Below are 22298 nucleotides of genomic sequence, written 5' to 3' on the forward strand. Positions count from 1 at the left end.
TGTAAATATCTACATTGCAATCTTTCTCTGGGATGCAGAGATGCACAAGGAGGAAAGGATACTTGTGGTTTGAAATCCATAAGCAAACAGAATCATTTCATTAGTGGTTTATAGCAGCCCGTTGTGGCATACAAAATGGACACCTACCATAACTAGGCATACTTTGTAGCCAAAAGAGACATGGTTATCTGACACCAGGAGTCTGCTAGACCCATGACTGGTGAATGTAAATGTTACCATCAGCAACAGTAACATCATATATTCCTCCTGTTTAGAGAACCAATAGGAAATACCCCACCATGAGTTATGCTGGCTTAATGCAAGACATACTGCCCTGTAACATCTCTTGTAAGGTATCTTTCATACTGGTCATTAAAGCTTGCTATGACTTATACCCATCTGCTTTGGCTTTTGGCAATAAAACTGAGATTTAGCACAAAATATGTTCCTTTCCTTGTTAGTAACCTCTCTGTAGCCTAGGCTCACAACATGAGAGCCAGCTTAGACTCCTCCCTCTCAAACAGGACATATCCAAATCTTGTCCACATTCTAAACACTTCTAAAACCCAAATCTTCCTCTGGCTTATGGTCAAAAATGCTTTTCTAGTCTCTGATCATCTCCTGTCTCAACTAGCACAACCTCCTTTTCGCCAGCCTCACTGATACCCACCTCATCTTCCACCGCCTGTATCCTACCGTAGGCCTTGTCTCATTGTTATGTCCTCCCACAATGATGCCCCATTCCTCTCCTCTTCTCAATCCCATCTCCATACATTTTACCATATAGTCTTCTATGTGTGAAGGGCCCTTTCTAATCTAATATGCCAAGTCACCAGCCTCTTGTTAGGCAAGTCTCTCTTGGAAACCCCACTTCTTCCACAAAGCATATATTTAAAATAATTATACACTCACTTCTCAAACAAACAACCTTACAAAGTCCTGCCCTCCTCTAGATTTCTCTGTGCATCCCGCAAGATCTTCAGGCCACAGACTGTCTTTATTTGTGTGCACGCTGTACAGCCTGAGACCTTTGGTAATAAACAAATAAAATATACCGATGCAGGCAATTATCTTCGAATGTCCTTTTGAACCTACCCGTATATCTTCTATCTCATCTAGCTTTGCTTTGAATAGCACTATTGCCATGCATCAAGAACCATTCACCCAGGGCAACTGATGCTTAATGGAGTCATTAGTTTGAGCAATACTGTTACTGATTTTGTTTGACAGTACAAAGCAAAATTACAAATGGACACATAATTGACATCAACCATTATTTGATTCCATAATAAACTTTTCACTTTAAAAAGAGGAAGAAATATAAACTATGTTACCAGTATATTCAAATAAGTCCAGTGGTCTTAAATGTGTGAATTATGTAATAAAATGATAGACTTTGATCATTAGAATTATAATCTGATAATTCAGTCAGTCTGGAATCCATGTTTTCATTCATTCTAGAACTGTTAAGCTATATTATGACATCCAATAGAAAAAGCACATATTTTACATACTTTAAAATCTAAAATACAAAAAATGCATTTACCTGTTTCCTTGTGCAGAATTAGACTTTGTGTAGTCGTCTAAAATGTCTTTCAGTTTTTGCTCTGACTTTTCCAGCTGTTTTATTCTGAGATTCAAGGTCTCCACTTCAGCAGTGTTTACTGCCCCTTCAGACTCCCTTGCACTTCCATGCTCTACATCTTCTAAATCCTGGAAAATCCAGGAAGTATCAATTTTAACATTAAGATTCAGAACATCAAATCCTTCATTACTGGGTGCTCTAACACAATAACAAAATTCTTGTCCTCTTTCAGATGAAGGCTCCATGATTAAAAAATATATTGTTTAAGTTTAAGTTTCACCACTTGTAATGCAATCTGAATGTTTTCTTTTTTCAGAAGATGTTTAAGTGCCCGCCTTAGCTTCTGTGGTGCTCAGATGAATGCCTTTTATCGATACTGAACACGTTTATTATTCATGAGAGAACCACCTACATTTCATTAGCCCAAAAGTCATTCAAAATGTATGAAGGGAGTCTCAGTTTACCACAAAAGAGAACTCCACACAAGATATTATGAGTCAAATTCATGGAGGAGTTATGCATCACACCTGGGACTGAAGTGGACGTAATTTCCTGGTAAACACAGAGGAAGATAACAATATGAAGTACTTTTATGGGTTTACAATAGTTCTTCTGCTCCTAGCACAACTGTGTCATTCTTTGGATTGTCTGAATGCAGAAAAACAGAGAGTAAGCAGAAGAGGCATTTACTGGTTCAAAAGGCAAATTATGAATATTTATGAGAAACATTCAGAGTCTTTAATTGATAGTTAAAAGTGGGCAGGGTGAAAATGTATTTCTGCTTCGGTCTTTTATAGAGTTATGTTCCAAAGTATTTTCTGAACACAAAATGTTACAACAGAGATAAAGTGACTCACACACAACCAGAGAAATACTGGCTAAAGTCTTCTGATATACAGACATCTCGTAACTTTAAAAAGTCTCCTCTGCAACAGAAGGAAAACAAGGAAGTCTTGCTTGCAGCTAAAAGCCTACAGAAGAATGTTTTCAAGACGGTATGAGAAGATGCACATAAAAATTCCATTACTTATTAACAGGATTTTATCTCCGCATTTCAAGTATATCATTTTGGAAAATATATTTATTATTAATTTGTATTGTATTTACGTATTGCCTAGAAGCCAGTGTGTTATTGTGCTAGACATTGTACAAACATATAACAAAGAGATGGCCCCTGCCCTGAAGAGTCTACAGTCTAAACAGAGCTTGCATTCTAAATCTAGGTCCTGCAAGTAGAATGTGTGTGTTCCTGCACCCACACAGAGCCCTACTGATTTCATGCAGGCACAGGGGTTCCCTCACACATTGTAACAAGCAGGATCAGGACCTTAATCTACAAAGACAAATAGCTTATATATTGCTCAAAGTGTGGTTCCACTCTGAAAAATGTTAAAATTCGCACCATGGGTTTCCATGTTTACTGCCTCATAATTAGGGTGACCAGACATCCTGTTTTTAAAGGGAGGGTCCCGTATTTCAGCCCTCCTGCGGGTGTCCTGACTTTTTTTTTTTTTTACAAACGGGCAAATTGTCCCGTATTTTCTGTCTCCCCCTCATCAGTACTGGCGGGTCCTGCTGCTGGCCAGATCCCTGCTCAGCAGCTGCCCGCCCAGCAGCGGTGAGTGTGGGGGTAAGGTCCAGTGGCAGACTATGGGGGTGGGTGTGCAAGGCTGGTGGCAGGGAGAAGCTGCAGCGTGCAGGGCCGGCCGCTCCCTCTGCTGGTGCGTCAGCACAGTCCCCACTGTGTGATGTCTCTCGGCCAGCAGGGCTCCGCCCCCCTGTCCCATTTCCAGCCGGCTCTGGCTGCGTGCTGCTGCGGCCGGTGAGTGCGGGCAGGCGCCAGGTAGCATCCGGTTACGTGTCGCCTCTGCTGCCCACCCATCGGCCGTTTAGGTGCTCCCCCTCTCGCTGCCCTCTCCCCCTGCTTTGCCTCTTTACCCACCCTCCCAGCCTGGCTGCTACTCCATATCCCGCCCGGCGGGTGCGTCCTGCTCCCAGCGCTGTGCGGAGAACCAGCCCCTGTCCAGAATGCTCAGCTCACCAATAGCCTGGCCAGCAGGCTCCCTCCTTCCCCCACTGCCCCTGGCTGGGCCAGCACCCTGGGAAAGCCCAAGACCCTCCGGCCCGGAGCACTAGCCAGGAGGAGCCAAGCCCTGCATGGGCCAAAGCCCTGCACAGCACTGGCACAGGGATGCCTCTCCGCCCCTCAGCTGAGCTCTGGAGTGGCTGGGGAAGGAGGGAAGCAATTTGCAGCCTGTTCACACCCCAACCCTGCAGGCTCCACAGCAGCCCCCTGGGCAGAGGTTTAGCACCCTCTTCACCTGCCCCTCCCATCCTGGATCCTACCCCCAGGCAACAAGGGGCTGCTTCGTCCCCTAGGCACCCTCCTCTGCTGAGCCACCTCTCTGGCTAGTTCGCTGAAGCCCCTGTAGTCAGGTTCCCTGGGCCCTGGTGCACAGTGCATCCTTAGGGCTTAACCCCTTCCTGCCCATGCTGTAGCCAAGGGACAGGAGGCAGCTGGGTTATGTCGCTGGCCAGCAGCAGCCTGGAGGTGTTAGCTGCCTTTCGACATTGCAGGCAGGAAGGGACAATCTGCTTCCGGCCACAGGGGAGCGGGGGTGAGAGATGAGCTCTGCAAAGGCACAGGCCAGGTCATCCCTTCCCCGTCCTCCTCCCCTGAGTCTGGAAGCAGCTCCCGTCCCTTCCCTCCCGCACTGGGATAAAAATCCAGACAACTCCATTGCATAGGAGGAACAAACTTCAGTGCAAGGTTCATATTACAAAAGTATTACCAACTCTGTATAAGTATCTGACAGAGAAAGGACTTCCCTTAGTTAATTATACTTAGAATGAGAAAGATTAACCTAACCTGGATTTCTGTGTCCACTAGAAATAGATTTCTAGGTGTACCCCATCCCATTGATATGCTTTGTGAATGCATTAGATAGGAGTGTGTTCTTTTTTTCCTCCTCTAATTTTTTTTAACATGAATTTAGTGTATGTGCATTGAACGTCCTCACTTTAGATCCATCCTGCAAACTGAGGCCATTCAGTACCTTGCAAGGGTGCTAAGTGTGGTTCAAGCCTTTTACCTGCAGGACATTTACAGTACAGGTAACAGTAGAATTACCAGCTTCCCACCCATGTGCTTCACATCTGTTCACGGAGAATACAATGCATTCTTGCCTTAGCATATTTCAATGGGGAGGTGTCTACACTTACGTAAAACCTGTGTCAAGGAGGCCCAATATATTTTGCACTGGGTTTAATACAATCAGTTAACAAGTGATGAGTACTATCATTCCTACAAGAGATACCAATTATGAAAGGTTAATAAGGTGAAAGTAAACAACCCAGACTTCAAAAACCATGAATCCCATCAGCCCAGCAATAAGACAAGACAAAATGCCACAAACTCTATGAGGAAAATTCCACCTGTATCAGCAGATTCCATTGCTGCAAAATATAACAACACAAGAATTAAAAGGTACAAAAACAAACCTGTTCCATACTTTTGCTGCTTTGCAATGAGACCACCTCCTGTCCTTCCAGAGCATTGACTGCTGAACCAAATGCTGAGTGACAGTTTTGTTCTTGTGCTTTTAGTTTTATTTCCAAAGTGGTGATAAACAAGCAGAGTTTCTGTTTCTTTTCTATGTGAAATGCACTTTTCAATTGTACTCTCCTTGTTTTTTTCCCCCATCACCTGCTTTAGGTATTGGCTTTCTTCAACAGCGTCAAGTTATGTCCTTCCTTTTTAATGCCTAAACATCTTTTTGCAATGAAGACGTCTTCGTTCCAAGTTCCATCACTGCACTGCTGAAGTCTTTAATTAGATAGGAAATTTCTCTATCGTTTAAAAAGACACGTTCTCTAAACACTCCATTTTCTATTTGATTCATGCACACTGTAGGGGGTCAGAATTTTCCAGCCTATTGGATCATGCCTTTGACTTGCTTGTATATAAATTCAATTGTGCTTTGTGTCATTAGAACAAATCATCTTCCTTCTGTTTAGCTCCCCACATAAACCAGTTTTTCTTGCATAATAAGCCTCTTGGAGTCTCAAATTTCTTCAGCAGCTAATCCTGACTGATATCTTTATTTGAAGTCTATGTTCATCTTATTTCATAGCCCAACCAATATCTAGGTGGATCCTCCTACTCTGAGACTTCTAGACCTCTTTCACATCTAGTATTCAGCTCCCATCATATACCTTTCCATCAGTTTTTTTGTCATTATCATTTTCATCCTGCCTCTCAAGTGCTAGAAACTATGAGAACTACCTCTATTTCTTGATATTGTCTTTCCAGATCTGATATAATGCATTATAATTTATTTTCCTTCCTTTGACGATAGGATCTCTGTTGACGTTCTAATCACTATCCACCTTTAACAACTTTCCCCATATTTGATTATTTTTAATCTGTAATTTCATTTTGTCTACTAGTTCAAATGGTCAATGTTAGCATTTATGTTTATCTAACTCTATTGGTTGGGGTAGTGTCATGTTTACTTCTTTGTGGTTAATGTAATTATACTTTCCCTTTATTTCCCCCAGGAGCCTATTGTGTTTCTCTTTGTATTCCCTTTCAGATATTTATTTTACCTTCATGTTCCTCTACTTGGTTATTCCTTTCCTATGTTGAAATTTTAGGTCAATCTCCTCTTCATGCTTTAAGACATAATTGACTGTGGTGTACTGTCTGCTCTGCAGAGTCACATGTGCTTTCCTGAGCTTCCATTTCATCTCAAGATAATTCATTCTTCCAATGAAATCCTTCTAAGTGATTGCTTTATTTTCAAGTGGCATTCAAAGATTTGATTCTCTGATGCAACTCCTACTCTCCCCACAGTTTTACTTTATCTAATGATTCTAGCTCCTTCTCTTGCTGCATGTTTACCTCTCCATGTCTCAGAGTCAACCACTAACTTCTGAGAACTCCAGTTCACCTATTCGGTTGCTTTCTCTAAACAGCGATTTCCTCTCTTTTCCTATCTCTGTGGTTTCAGACTAACAATTTAGTATGAATTTTACCAGTGTGTTTTTAAATCTCTATTTCCAATTTTGTACAGTTTTTCCCCCTTCAGATATTTACTATGGCATTTATTGTCAGCATTTAAGTTTTATATATATATTTTAAAAAGGAGCTTCTGTAGTTCTTCGGTGAAATACAAACCACCTTTGTTGAAAGCATGCAATATGGAGACACAAAGGACATGGTATTATAAGGACATGGTATTATAATAAAACCATTTGGTTGATAATAGTTCACAAAGCAGCCAGTAATTGCACTTGATATTTTTTCCCAGTGTTTGATTCGTTTTTGTAAATTCTGTATAGATTTTTTTTAGCGTTCATGGTGTGCTGGTCCTTATCCGATTATCAAATCATTCCAGTTTGAAACTATATCTTTATAAAATTCCTAATTTTAATTCAAATATCTTGCAGCTTGAAGTATTATGCAAATGTTTCATGACAAAAATGCTCCAATTTAAAGCTGCTCAAATAATTATTTTCTGTTTTTTGCACATGGATTCAGTTGTTCACTCCATAGGCTCTTTTAATATCCTACAGGACAAAGAGAACATTATAAGTTAAATCTGCTTTATTTAGAAATTTATGTTGGCACCCATCCCAAGCACCCAAATATCACAACAACTTCTTAAAGGATGGAGATCCTTCTGTCTTTACAACAGAAAGCATCAAAGATTGGCATCACTAATAGACTTCAAACTTCCCTGCTTGTCGTCACAATGAGGCGCAAGAATCCAGCTTAAAGTTAGCTGAATGCAGTTCCCTTAATGAGACTAAGATCTTCTCTACACACAAAAGTTGTTTTACTATGGTTGTTTACTACCACTATACCAGAGTAGTTAAAGTGGTACAACTCCCCCAGTGCAGATGTAATACTACTACTATAAATGTACTAAGGCCTGGTCTACACTGGGGGCGGGGGAGTAATCGATCTAAGTTACACAACTGCAGCTACGTGAATAATGTAGCTGAAGTCGACGTATTTAGATTGACTTACTGCAGTGTCTTCACTACGGCGAGCCGACTGCTGCCGCTCCCCCGTCGACTCTGCCTGCGCCTCTCGCGGCGCTGGAGTACAGGAGTCGATGGGAGAGTGCTCAGGGATCGATTTATCGCGTCTAGTCTAGATGCGATAAATCGATCCCCGCTGGATCGATCACTGCCCGCCGATCCAGCCGGTAGTGAAGACATACCCTTAGATAGCTTATTCCTGTATGGGAAGGGGAATAAGCTATATCAGTATAAGGCACCTATATACCACTATGACTGCATCCACACTAGTGATTGTACCAGTATAACTATAGCAGTTAAAATCCCTCCTAACTGGCATAATTGTACTTCTACAAAAATTGTGTACAGACCAGGCCTGCAACTATAGCTAGAGCTGGTCAACATTTTATTTTTAATTTTCAAAATTGCAAAAAATGTTTGGTGACTTTTTTTTTTTTTTTTCTTACAAAAAACTTTTTTTTTTTACTATCTTTTTCTAAAATTTCAAATGATAATATTTTTTCACCTTTTTTTTTTTGGAAAAAAATTGTTCAGCATTTTGTGACTAGCTCTAATGAAGACGGAGCTAAACAAAATCGGATGAAACTTTGCTAGAGAAAATGATTTGGGGGTTGCTTTTATTCTAATACCCCATTCACACCCACCATCAGCCAAATTAGCTGTTTCTTTTGATTTTAGCAAAACAGATTAAAATCTCCTCAGAGTGAGAAAACTCAACTCAAATAGACCTAAGGCAAGTCACATCCCAACAGACTTTCCACTGCTCCAAACAGTTCCTTTCCACAAGTCTTTACTGGGGCCATGGCAGAGGATAAGAATAACTTTTGTCTCAACCACAGTCATAGCATGGGACTATACTTTTATCCACATGACCGGTATTCCTCACAGATGCTTTAGCCTCCTTCCTTATTGCTTTATTACTCAAAGGTCACCGGTAATCTGTGGACACCCCCTATGATTAATTAATTGAGGCAAGAAAAAAGCTGGAACAAAAATATATGGTTAATACAGAATATTATCCTTTTCTTAGGTATAACATTGCTCAATGCCAGAAAAGTGGCTGCTGTTCAACTTCAGCTTTGATTTTTTCATTGGTCTTTTGTTTCATCAACTCTGTTAGACTATTTTCACTTGCATCAAACCAACAAATAGTATTGGAATATATTGTGCCCATCAGTACCCACCATTATTTTATTGAAGACCAATAAACAGCACAAGGAAAATGTAAAATACCAAATATACATAGCAGTTCAACATATTGAAGGGCCTGCCCCAACTCCCATTAACATCAATGAAGAGACAACCACTGATCTTACTGGGAGTCAGTAAGTCCCAAATAGGGTACAAGCCGAAGTTACATTGAAATTTCATATTCTGTAAAAGTCAATATACAAATGTCCCCATGACCTCAATATGCAGAAGAACGTTCACAGGTTCAAACTCAGATCTCAACATAAACCAGATATGCTGGTAATATTTCAGGGGTGACCATTATACTATCATCCCCTCCTCTGCATAGTGATGTGAAGGTCTGGGTATCAAGGGCTTGCCATGGAGAGGTGCTGATTATCTCCATCTCCCACTGTAGTCAATTTCCATCAGTGGAGTTCACAAAAGATCCAAATGCAGTAAAAAAAACCTGCCCTCCTCTCATTTGATTGCAAGCAGTGCTGAGCACTCACAGTTTCCATTAACTTTAATGAGATTACTGGGTTCTCAGCACCAATCAGAATGAACAAGAGGGCAGAAGATGTGATTCCTGCATCAGGATCTTTGGAGATCATCAATGGATATGGATAAGGATTCCAGAATGCTACTCATAGATGCATTCTCACCTGTTTGATAATGAAGCCTTGCAACAAATCTATCAAACTCCTTCAGAGTCAATTCAGCCGTTTCCCCTTGCTAAAGGGGAAAAGTAAGCCATCTACACCTACACATGGAGCACATTACATTCCCATTCACACTGTCTCATCTCCGCTGACCAGCATACTGTGGAGGGGTTGGGATAAGAGCCAATACTCAGATTACTGCTGGCTCCATCCCAGCCACCTGCATGGGAAGGGACCTAGCAGCTCTGTGGCAGCTTTCTCCTCTCACATACAAACTGGTGATGAAAGTAACACTCAGAGAGAAGTAAAGAGCTGCCTTGCACCCCTTTCCCTTGTGCAGGTGTATAAGGCAGGCCCTATGTAAATTTGCATTATACCTTTATGCCACATGGTGAAATTTCATATTGCTTTGCTGAGATACACATAGGTGATTCTTCTCTAAGCAAAAATGTAAATATTTAAGGCATGCATAACGTTATTTTCAGGCTGCAAAAAGTTTGAGGAAAAGGGAGATAAAGAGTGAACAAATGACCTTTTTAAAAATTTGTTGGCCAACAGTTTTACTCCGCAGGGGTTTAGAGTTAGGCACCTACGTCATACTTAGGCACTTAAATGACAGTGACCTGGTTTTTAGAAGTGCTAAGCTCCAGCAACCCCCTTGGAGTCAATAGGAGCAGCAGATGCTCAGCATCTTTGAAGGCTGGTTTTTTTTAGGTACCCAAGTCACAATTTAGGAGCCACATTTTAGACATCCTGGTTTGAATGTGTTGGTTGTTGTTGTTTCTCTTCCTGTAGGCATTGACATGGCACTCTTCACTATGGTCTTCAGCACCTTGCAAAGAAGAGTCTCAAAATGCAGCAAGATCTAACAGTCTGATATTAAGTACATAAAATATAAAGAATACCAACCACATTTCTTGGCTCAGGAGCATCATCAAGGCCACACAATGAATGCTAGTGAGAAAAACAAAAAAAGGAACAAAAACTATAAAATAAGATCAAAAGAAAATGAGAAAAAAGAAAAGAAAAAAGATGTAAGATATGTAATAAGGAACTCAGTGACATTATTTTACAGTTGTTAGCCCCAATTGAATTGACTTGAAAAGTATATACAGCATTCTGGGGTTTTTCTTCTGATTTTACACTGAAAACAGACGGCAATATGTAAAATTCAATACTTGATGGTAACTTTGCAAACTGTAACACCCAAAGATTATGAACTCTACATTTAAGGAATATGAGCCTGGGCAATGAGACCCGAGCACATGCTTAAAGTTAATTATGTTCTTAAGTGCTTTCCTGATTCAGGACCTAAATAGTCACAGGTACAAATGAATGGAAGTCAAGGTGTAAAAAAATAATTATGATAACGGGTTGGTGCAAGCTTAAACAGGAAATACCCCTCAGATATTATCTGATGGAATACAAAACAAGTTTTGATACATATTTTTCTCTAGATATATATTTTTTGTGGAGTCTCTTCATTGTTGAGTAGGCAGGCTGGCATTCCACAACATTGTTGTGTATAATCTTAAGGAAGGAGACAGATTGGCTGAAGAACCCAAAGTGCAAAAATGCTAAATTACAAAAACGGAAAGTCAAGTGACAAAGAAACCTACCCCCAAGCACAGACTTCAGGAATAAATTACTACTGTGTCAAAAATGTACCACTTCACTTGACAGCAAATTCATTATGCTCAGTGTCATCTGCATGCACAAATCACACTGCATTCACTGACATGATAAATTTCCAGTAGAATAATGAACTAGAATTGATGCCATTCATTGATTCGCTGGCTGCTTGACCTTCTCTGGGTGCAGTCAAATGTGGAATTTAATACCTCAGTAGCCCATAGAAGGAAGTCAAAATACAGCTTAGTGCGCACACACATGCACAAACATCAAACAGTGTTAGAAATGCTGTACCAATGTTATATCTGCAAGTAGTCACAGAAGCAGTGTCCAGTGACAGAAGCTGGAGATCACAAAAATAATTCTGTAGGGAAGAGTGAGCAATCACTGGTAGTAACAATGCCATTTTATGCCAGATAGAGGGAAGTCCCCCAAAGAAGATGGCTCTCAGGGTTGGGAAATTTTGTGCAATAGTAGTACAATATGGGAACATAAATAAATGTAACCCGCTACCAACATTCTGCCAAGTGAATGTGGTTAAGCTTTTTCTCTATAACCTCTTTTGATATTTTCCTTCATTCACTGTCTTGGCAAGTCAGCATTGACAACATCCATCTAAAAAATAGCAATCTCCCTCTTACATCTGCTTTATGAACTATAATTATTTTGTGCCCATGGATTAATAAAATATATTTTTGTCAGAATTCATCTCTTCATATTAAATATTAACATCAAGCTCATTCTAATATTGTGGAATGACCTTGGAGTGGACACTATGGAAAAGCCAACACTGGCGAATAGTTCCAATATAGTGATAGCTGAAATACCTCAGTGTTACTTCTGTACTTAGGTTAGATGTTAACTATGTTGTCTCCGACATCACTGATTTGAAAAGAAAGTATTTGCCAATAGTTACCATAGAGATCAAAACCCCTTGTGAAAAGCATTTCCTGCCCACCTAGAGAAGAACAAAGCGAGGAATAGAGAGAAAGAGCACCATTCCAGGGACCGAGAGGAGGGTAATGCCCTATCCTTTCTCTTAATGCAGCATGTTAAAACCAACCCAGGGTTGAGTCCTGGTAATTCAAGTAGGAGTCACGGTACCACTACAGATGAATGACTAAATGAAAGTGGCACCTCACTCCTCTAGGTTTGACTGCTCAGTTTAATCTCTGCAAAAGAGCTAAGTGTTTGCTTTTCTAAAGGACTTGTGTATATGGCACAAATGCATTTTTATAGACCTTACTTATCTGAAAGCCCCTTTTATTATAGGTGGTGCTGGCATTACTGCCTATTATTAAGGTTGCCCAACACTTACCATTATAAGACCCTGTTTTCTGTTGCTTACAATTTTTAATCATTTGAGTTGAAGTTCCATGCCAGTTGTCTATCTCAGGGAAAATGGGTTTTTTTTTGGAAAATGTCAGCCAAAATGGTTGTACTTGCCAAAAATAAGGCTAGGGGGAAATACATGGTTTTGACCATGTTATAAAATTTGAGACCTTTTCTTTTGAATACTCTAGCACCCCCATGCTTCAGGGGAGAGACTTGACATTTGGCAAATCAAACCATAGAATTGCAAGTTGGGCACCCAGAAAATTAGGAATAGACACTAAGGGTCCACCTCTGAAAAGTTTGGTTTAAATGACTTGCCCAGCATCACATAGGAACTCTGTGGCAGAGGCGGGGATAGAATCCAATTCTCCAAGGCAGCATTCAACTGCCTTCACCATGAAACCATCCTTTCTCTTCCTGTACATGTCTGCCTCATTCACTACACCCCTTCCATTTTCTAAAACAAATGAGGCAGGAGTCCTCAGGGACAACAGCCTCCTTTACTACACACCCCTGATTCATCCCCAGTGCAGGTCCATTCTGTACACTGAGTCATGTGGGGAAAATAACTGTGATTATGTAATTAGAGAGTGTATTGTAATGAATACCCACAAGAGGGCCTAATTAAGGTTGCAAATGCTATCTTAATTCTGGTGCATCCTAACTTTTGCTTGTCTTTGCAACTTTAATAATTCTAGTAACATAATTGTATGTGTTCGTGTTATCTAAATAGTGTCATGTCCCATGAGCTGGGAACCTGACCATGTTTCAGCCAATAGGGTGTGTCAGATAAGTGAGGTTTGGCAAAGGGACTCTCAGTAAGCTTCTCCAAGTCCAGCTGGCACAGCAAGGCTCAAGTGATTTAACTGAAGTGGTTTTAGCTAAAACGATTTAGCTGAGAGCCAGTGCTAAAGCACCTCAACACTCCATCTTCCTGCTGAGTCCTCCAGAACTAGTTGTCTACAATCAGGGGAGCCAGGAGGCATTGAAGCCTGCAGTCCTGAGACCCCATGTGTCTGGCGACCCCACTGACACAAAGCTTTTGGATGTCATCTGAGACCATATGAACTTCTTCAAAGCATGGCGGCGTTTGAACCTAGGGTATTGATTTGGGACATATCTACTCCTAAGCAAGGAATATACCCTACCCTCCAACATTCATCCCATACAATATGAAGTCTGCTCCTTTCCCATTCTCCATTAACTATCTGCTTCTAAAACAACTTGAGCAATTGTTCATACCCAGGTTACCCTGATGTTAAAATTACTTCAGTGTTGCCAAATGTAAACCTGTTGTCTAGTTTTCTGCCTGTAAATTTGTGCACCTCTTTTATCTGGGCTATTCCCCCCCCCCCCATCCCTTCTACTCTACATCTTTTTTCCGACCTTCTACTTCCTTTCCATATCTGACATACAGCCAAAAACAAGGTGGCAAAATAATAACCGTGTGCAGATTAGAAAAAGTTAATACTCACATGCTCTTTTAAGTTTATATAGTGCATTGGCTATGGAAAGAATAGGCTGCATGAACCACAGAGGGCCAAATTCTGCTATCCATAAAATAAGGGGGAAGACCAGTTTTGTGCTATAGGACTATGAGTAAAGACAACTGGTTGTATTCTCAGCTTTGCCACAGACTTCTTTTGTAAACTTGGGGAAATCAATTAGGGCGTGAATCTATAGGATCCTATGACTTCAGTGGAAGTCCAGGGCATATAATAACCTGGCTTCAGAATTAGGACCTTAATCTCTCGAGGCCCAGTTTTCAAATTTGTGAGCCTAAAGTTAGGCAACTGAATATCCACTTTACAATACAGGTTTTTTAGTGTTTAAATATAGATTTGGTTTCCTTATTTTGGGCAAACACACTTGAAAACAGGCCTACACTGTCATAAGATGGGGACAAGACGATTTCCCTACCTAACAGGTGTGGTCTGAGTCATTCAAGTTTATGCCTCACTGAGCCCCTCAGACTAAAGGTGCCATGAAGCCAGTGGGGTTGCTCAGGTGTCCGGAGTTTCCCCAGAACATATTTATGGTAACTGACTATTTCTTAAATCTAAATTAAAGGACATTCATATACTAGTCCATGTTAGTCAGATTTTTTTTTTCCAAAACCCAGTTAGTGAAAATATAATCAATGGGTATTCTGAGCTGGGTTTCTCTCAATATGTAATGATGCAAAAGGTTTGTACTCATACCCCAAAGTGCATGACAATTCTTTGTTAATTCGGAAGTTTCTTTGAAATCTGAATAAGAAAAGTTTACATGTTAATATAGGTAATCCAGATCTAGTGACAACACGTGACATTGCACTTCACTGGAGCTTCCTGAAAGCAGCTGCAGAAAACTGTACATTGAAAGGAAAGTGGGGTTAAAAAAAATGATGGGCAGTTTGCAAACTTAGTGCTTATATTGGATCTTCCATGCAGCGAAATGATACCTCTGGAATTTAAGGACAAATTCTGTGAGATTAGAAGGCAATATTATAGGATAAAACTCAGGTATGACTATTGCTCAGCACATTTACCTTTTCCTCTATTTCTTTGAGTTGCCGCTTTTGAAGTTCTATTTTATCTTCTAGCTCTCGAATCCGCTACAACAAACAGGCAAAATAGAACGTAAAATGTTTGCAAAAACTAATATTTATCCAGGAAAATGTAAATAACTTTTAAAAACAATGGATGAAAAGATACTCATTAATGTGTTCAGGAGTCTTATACACACAAAATACTGTGCACAGTTTAGGTCAGATACTCGCCTGGAGTAAATCAGCATTGCTCCACTGAAATCTTTGTCTCATTGACTTCAATGGCGTTACAGTGATTTACAACAGAAGTGGATCTGGCCCATTCTGTTTATTAGCAGAAATGCCCAAGCATTAGAATATGGGCTTTCCCCATCACCATATTGCCAGTAATGTACAGACAAAGGGCAAGATTGGTACCAAAATCTTGTAGCTAAGAGCGAAATGACCTTTTCCGGGATTATTGGGGGGTTTTCCCTTACCCAGCTAATTTCTAGTGGATACTATTTTACTTCACTTTAATCCCCTTTCTCTCTTTCCTTTACAACATAGCTATTCTTTTGGGGGTACTCATGTGATATCAGTAGAAGATGCGAGCAGATCTGGGCCTACGGTCATTCCTCACAGAGCCTGAGAGGATCATCTTAACAATGCTCTGAGGAACTTGCCTGAGCAGGAATCCTGAGAAAAGTTCATCCTATGTAAGGACCAATTCCAACTCCCACCAAAGTCAGTGGAAAGGCTCAATGGGAGTTAATTGGGCCATAAATGATGGTGCAGTTCTTCCTACTTTTAAATAGGCTTCAAAGAATTAGATGTTTATTGGTAAATGTCAATTTCACAGTACACACACACACACACACAAATGGACAGATATTAATCAAAATGTATAGATAGGCAAAGTAAGAAAAATGCTTCTTGGGAACTTATTAGAGTTTGATTTAAGTATATTTATATTGTATATTTTGAGAGTCGATTATGACTATTTGTGTTTTTAATGGTTATAAAGCTTTAATTTTCTGAATCTCAGCATCTACTGTCATTCAATAGTTATTGTGTTTCCCCAACTCCCTGATAATTTCCCATAATGGTGAAAATTTAAATAGATGAAAATTTTAAAAGTGCTTACAAATAAATATTGACATGAGTCTTTAAAATTATAAAAAAATTAAAAATGAATTCTGCCAACCCTACCATTAAGAATGATCTTACGCTTTGTTACCAGAAAGGGTTCCTAAAATGACAAGTGTTGGCTCTACATTTCCTACCTTCCTTCAGTCCTTTTTTCCCCTGTATATAAATCACATCCCTTCATTTGCTTTTATGTATTTCTAGGCCTCCTAGAGTGGGTATTGTATTATGTGTTTAGTATACTGTGTTTGGCTTAATTACAGGTACTTTGCTCTGAGTGCTTTGCTTGTGGGGTCCTATATAAATAACATTAAATTTAATCTGTCATGTTGCCCAATCACCTAGCATTGTTCAATCCTTCTGAAATTGCTCACAATCCTCTCTAGCCTTTATTAGTCTCATATAATAATTGAACCTTTTCCCACCTCACTATCCACCCTTTCTTCTAGCTCAATGGTAAATATAATAAATAACACTGGTCCTAGTATGGAATCTTGGAGCAGGTTTGAAAATGTTGTCCTTGGGCTGAGGAAGAGTTGAAAGACAAGCACAGCTTTCTTCGCTCTGACTGATTCATCAGAAAAGGGACTAAAACTGAACTTTATTAACACAAGGAAGATTCAAAAACAAGATCAAAGCAACTCAGAACATAGGTTTCAACCAGCAGAGGCCTTTCTAGCTTTCAGCAAGTTGGCCAGGGAGAGCACAAGCCCTTCCTTCTCCTTTTACTTTTATAGACCATCCCAGATCACCTATGTGGTAAGCAGAGAGCCTGGGCTCTCCTAATAACCCCTGAGAATTTGGGATTCAGGGAGTAACTTTATATCTTTTCACAGGTAGAGAAACTTCTCCTCAGCCTCTTCTATAGCTAAATTTGGTTTTGCTAACATAGAACTGAAGGCCAGAAAGGATAATTATAATAATTTTGCATAATACAGATCAAAGAACCTCACCCAATAACTTCTGTCTCAAGTTCATAACTTCTGTTTGCCCTAGAGCAGATCTTTTAGAAAGATATCCATCCTTGATTTAAATAGTTTGAATGATGGAGAACGTACCACATCCCTAGGTACATGCGACAGTCCCAGGGAAGAAACAAGTATAATGATAATACAGAATTGTCTTGAGAATCACAGAAAGATGGAGTTATACATTTCAAATCCAGAGACAATGCTCCAAAGTTCAGGTGTTTTCACATCTTGGCCCATCTCTATTTAGTCTTACTTTAACATGCCACTTTGCAAACAGATATTTCATGGAGAAGTGGTCAGCTACAGCTTCTACAGATGCACAGTATTGTAAGTTTCTATATCATTACTGGTTTTGAATGTTGTGTGATTGAAATATAGTCAACCAAAATTCCTGTTGTATCATGCTGAGCCAGAGAGAGACAGACGGATGTTCAGAGTTATTCCCAAAATAATTAATACAAATATACAAACCAGATTGCTATCATGTGAAAGTAGCATGTGTACCTTTGACAACAGTAATAAATACCTGGAGCAGAGCTGAATTAATTTCACTCATCCCCATTAGATCTGGATTAATAAACGCTTAATCTATTTCTCACTTGAGACATATCTAACTATCAAATGATCATTTTTCTATATATTGCAGGGATTTGGCTGTCACCATAAGCAGCCCATGTGATGAGAAACAGTTAGCAAATGTAATCACCTTTGAGATTATGAATACATGATAATGTTTCCCTCCATGTTATTTTAAATTACGTTTTGTTGATTCCCACTTACAACCATATCCCAAGTTTGAGTGACAGACTGTTTAATTCCCTGCACTGCCTGTCTGTGGTCTTTGTGATAGAATTTGACCATGCTGAGATAACTAGAGGGGGGAAAAATTGAAATACCCTTTTGTCTCTCAAGAACTATCACGTGGACTCTTTTTTAATATATCCTTCAAACTTGTCTCCCTATAGATATGTCAGAACTTTAAAAGAACACCTTATTGACCCATTTTTTTTCTAATCTTAGAGGAAAACCCCAAGCACTGTAGCAAATGCTTTATATAAAAGAACATTTTTATTAGGACTGATGAGAATTTTTCAAATTTTGACAAAATTTCAATATGGGGAAGAAAATCAGGGCAATTTTTGACTAACTATTTATGAAGCTTTCTCCCTGTTTTTTAACCAGCTATAGTCCTGATCAATTTTTTTCTAATTAAATTGTCCTCTTATACATTAAATCATTTTAAAGTTGCATAACAAATAAGTAATATGATGGAGCCAAACATCAACCAGCTCATGTTCTACTGTTCAATGTAATCACCTCCAATTAAAATACTGAATTTCTCTTTTAGACTTTTTACTTGTGTTGTGTGTCTTTACTTGCACTTGGTGTGTTTTCTAAGCATGTTAACATTAAGAGTGAGTCAGCATAATATATAAAGCATGACAAAATAAAAGATGATGGTTTGAATGTGATAGGAGTTAAGTTAAGGTTCACATAGAATGGACAATTGTCCACGCCGGCTATGTGCCCAAAAGGTATATTGAGAAGTAGCTTGTGCCTCTGTGGGACCGATTGTTTGTATGTGTATTCGATTTTTTAAAATACAAGCAAAAGCCTTAGAGAAGAGAGCGTTTCTTCCCAAGACAATGACTTTGTCCCAGAAAGGGCTCACGAGGACTGTTCAGTTTATGTTGTGCACATGGATAGGTATGATTCTCTTTTCTGATTGTGCAAAGGGGAGCTCTTTTGGTGATCTTCTAGTTGGACTGCTCATATGACAACTCTGACAACCTAGGGTTCCCAATGAGCTGATCCAGAATTTGGTTATTAACAACAACATATTGCATTTCTATATTGTAACAGTTCACACTATCAAGCTGCTGTAGCTGCAGTTTGTATTATAGAGGCTTTGTAGTCTATTGATTAAAGCAGGTAGCAGCTGTTTAAAATCCTGTCGTGAGTTCTAATTCTACCACTCGACCACTCTGTGACTTTGGGCAAGCTGTTTATCCTCCCTGAGTCTTTGCATTTCCCATTGTAAAGAAAGAATAATAATAATGTCCTACCTGAAAGTGGTATTGTGAAGATTAGTCTATCTACATTTGTACAGCAGTTTCATAGTGTGAACTGTTAGGTGATCTGGTCTATTCTCTTTCAGTGCAAGGATGTTCTCTGCAGTACACTGAAGATCTACTGTGACAATTATTCTTTTAATATAACTTTGTATAAGGGAGGAATATATCCACAAATCACACTTGTATGCTTTTGGACTATTCAAACAGCATACCAGCTACAGTAGAGCTTCGGTGTTCTGAATTCACTCCAAGTTTCAAAAAGCCTGCAAATGAATTCTAATTGGTTTGTGTTTTCAAAAGTCTGAAATCTGGCATCAAACAATATAGGACTATTCTATTGCTAACTCATGCCTTAGAGCAGAAGATGATGGCCAGCTGAGACAGGAAGATGTTTCCTATCATTATATAATATTATAAAATTTTATAACGGTTGTATTAATAAAGAACCTACTCAAGCCTATGTCCTAGCATAGGCTCTCGGGACACTGAGCAAACAGTTAAATTGTAATGCATTTTCATTCAAACAGAAGAATGAAATATTAAAGACTCAAACTAGGAAAGCAGGAACATCGACAAAAGACGTGTTGTCTAACAGAACAACAGCAATGGAGAAGAAAAATGTGTCTAACAAATTTAAGATTATTAGGTGTTTTTGTGACAGGATAGAAGAGGTAAATGGACAATCTCATATTATAGTGGTTTTATGGCTTCCTCCAGCACTGGTCACAGTCAGAGAGATGATTTTGGACTAGCTGGATTAATGTTCTCTTCTGGAAATTCCTACCTTTCTAAAGTTACTAGCTGTCCATTGGGTCACATGAATGCACTTTTGTTGGGCACAGAAGGGATTAATGAGTATAAAGCTATGTCATCAAATCCTTTGGTGGCTAAAAGAGCCACACAAAGGAGCTACTCTAGGCAAAGAACCACATTCAACACAAAACAGCATAATGGGTATGTAACCCTTAAAGAGAGGTGAGCAAATATCAGTAACAACGACGACGTCCATGCAGATACTTAACATGATTTTCCTGCATTCAGAACAAGATTTAAGGTCTGAGGGGAAAAAAAAAATCTATCAGCTGGTTTTATTGCTGTAGCAATGGGATCATCATTAAACAGGACTCAGTAACTAATATCACTATTGTTAAGATTGTGACTAGGCCCCTCTAATCATTCTATCCACATGATCATTCCAGTCATAATATATATTATCAATTATCACACATTAGCAATTATCTTTGAAAAGTCATGGAAAACGGGAGGACTGGAAAAGGGCACATATAGTGCCCATCTATAAAAAGGGAAATAAAGACAATCCAGGGAATTACAGACCAGTCAGCTTAACTTCAGTATCTGGAAAGAAAATGGAGCAAATAATTAAGCAATCAATTTGCAAACATCTAAAAGATAATAAGGTGATAAGTAACACTCAGAATGGATTTGTCAAGAACAAAAAATGTCAAACAAACCTAATAGCTTCTTTGACAGGGTGACAAGTCTTGGTGGGGAGGAGGCAAGGGGTAGATGTGGGCTATCTTGACTTTAGTAATGCTTTTAATACTGTCTCGCATGACCTTCTCATAAACAAACTAGGGAAATACAACCTCGATGCAGGGGTGCTGGAACAATTTTAATAATGGGGGTGCTGGGAGCCTTTGAACCAAATTGTAAACCCTGTATATAACTGACACCATTTCAAGTCAGGGCATCACCCCCCGCAGCCGTAGTTCCAGTACCTATGCCTAAATGGAGCTGCTATAAGGTGGGTGCAAAACTGATTGGAAAACCATTCCCAGAGAGTAGTTATCAGTAGTTCAAAGTCAAGCTGGAAGGGAATATCAAGTGGGGTCCTGCAGGAATCAGTTCTGGGTCCAGTTCGGTTCAATATCTTCATCAATGATTTTGATAAAGGCATAGAGTACACTTAAAAAGTTGATGGACAATACTAAGCTGGGAGGGGTTACAAGTGCTTTGGAGGATGGGAATAAAATTCAAAATGATCTGGACAAACTGGAGAATTGGTCTCAAGAAAATAGGATGAAATTCAATAAGGACAAATGCAAAGTACTCCACTTAGGAAGGAACAATCAGTTGCACACACACAAAATGGGAAATGACTGCCTAGGAAGGAGTACTGCAGAAAGGGATCTGGGGGTCATAGTGGATCACACGCTAAATACAAGTCAACAGTGTAACACTGTTGCAAAAAAAGCAAACATCATTTTGGGATGTATTAGGAGTGTTGTAAGCAAGACACAAGAAGTAATTCTTCTGCTCTAATCCACACTGATTAGGCCTCAACTGGAGTACTGTGTCAAGTTCTGGGTGCCACATTTCAGGAAACATGGACAAATTGGAGAAAGTCCAGAGAAGAGAAACAAAAATGATTAAAGGTCTAGAAAACATGACCTATGAGGAAAGATTGAAAAAATTGGATTTGCTTAGTCTGGAGAAGAGAAGACTGAGCGGGGACATGATAACAGTTTTCAAGTATATAAAAGGTTATTACAACGAGAAGGGAGAAAAATTATTCTCCTTAACCTTTGAGGATAGAACAAGAAGCAATGGGCTTAAATTTCAGCAAGGGCAGTTTGGGTTGGACATTAGGAAAAACTTCCTGTCAGGGTGGTTAAGCACTGGAATAAATTGCCTAGGAAGGTTGTGGAATCTCCATCATTGGAGATTTTTAAGAGCAGGTTAGACAAACACCTGTTAGGGATGGTCTAGATAATACTTAGTCCTGCCAGGAGTGGACTAGATGACCTCTTGAGGTCCATTCCAGTCCTATGAGTCTATGATTCTATATCCTATGCACTCCCACAGGTCACCTAAGTGGTGCAAAGGGCCTTGCACTGGCGCTCTACATCAGATGGAACATCACTAGAGTTGACCATTTATCTTGGATTGGGAAAAACGTCTCCTGCCAGTTCTGAGCAGATGCTGGCTGTAAACTAAACACTACAGAATTAGAATGAAGTTAAATTAAGGTATGTTACGCATGGCACCACATAGTGGCATAACAGTGTAATATAGTTTAGTATTTTATTACAAAGCATCTGTGCTAAAAACCTATTGCTGTTCTAATCTCGGAATCACCCAGCAGATGTCTCTGCAGGTCAAGCTCTGACCAGAATTGCAAAGTACAGTTAAACAAATCAT

The 22298-nt window shown here is 39.6% G+C and overlaps 2 protein-coding genes across 2 annotated transcripts in view; both read right to left on the reverse strand.

The window, feature by feature from the left end:
* C5H4orf50 (chromosome 5 C4orf50 homolog) overlaps nt 1-1830 on the reverse strand; it is a 79478-nt gene extending 77648 nt beyond the window's left edge. Inside the window, exon 1 of the mRNA XM_065404606.1 lies at nt 1547-1830. Coding sequence (XP_065260678.1) covers nt 1547-1830 — 284 coding nt within the window. The remainder of the gene's footprint in view (nt 1-1546) is intronic.
* Nucleotides 1831-7123: 5293 nt separating this feature from the next.
* The window catches only part of JAKMIP1 (janus kinase and microtubule interacting protein 1), a 260911-nt gene continuing 245736 nt past the window's right edge, over nt 7124-22298 (reverse strand). Inside the window, exons 23-25 of the mRNA XM_065404580.1 lie at nt 14963-15028; nt 10375-10419; nt 7124-7156 (exon numbers count right to left, since the gene is read on the reverse strand). Of these exons, the coding sequence (XP_065260652.1) occupies nt 7124-7156; nt 10375-10419; nt 14963-15028 (144 nt within the window). The remainder of the gene's footprint in view (nt 7157-10374; nt 10420-14962; nt 15029-22298) is intronic.

This window comes from Emys orbicularis, chromosome 5 (assembly GCF_028017835.1).
Source record: "Emys orbicularis isolate rEmyOrb1 chromosome 5, rEmyOrb1.hap1, whole genome shotgun sequence".
Taxonomy (NCBI): domain Eukaryota; kingdom Metazoa; phylum Chordata; order Testudines; family Emydidae; genus Emys; species Emys orbicularis.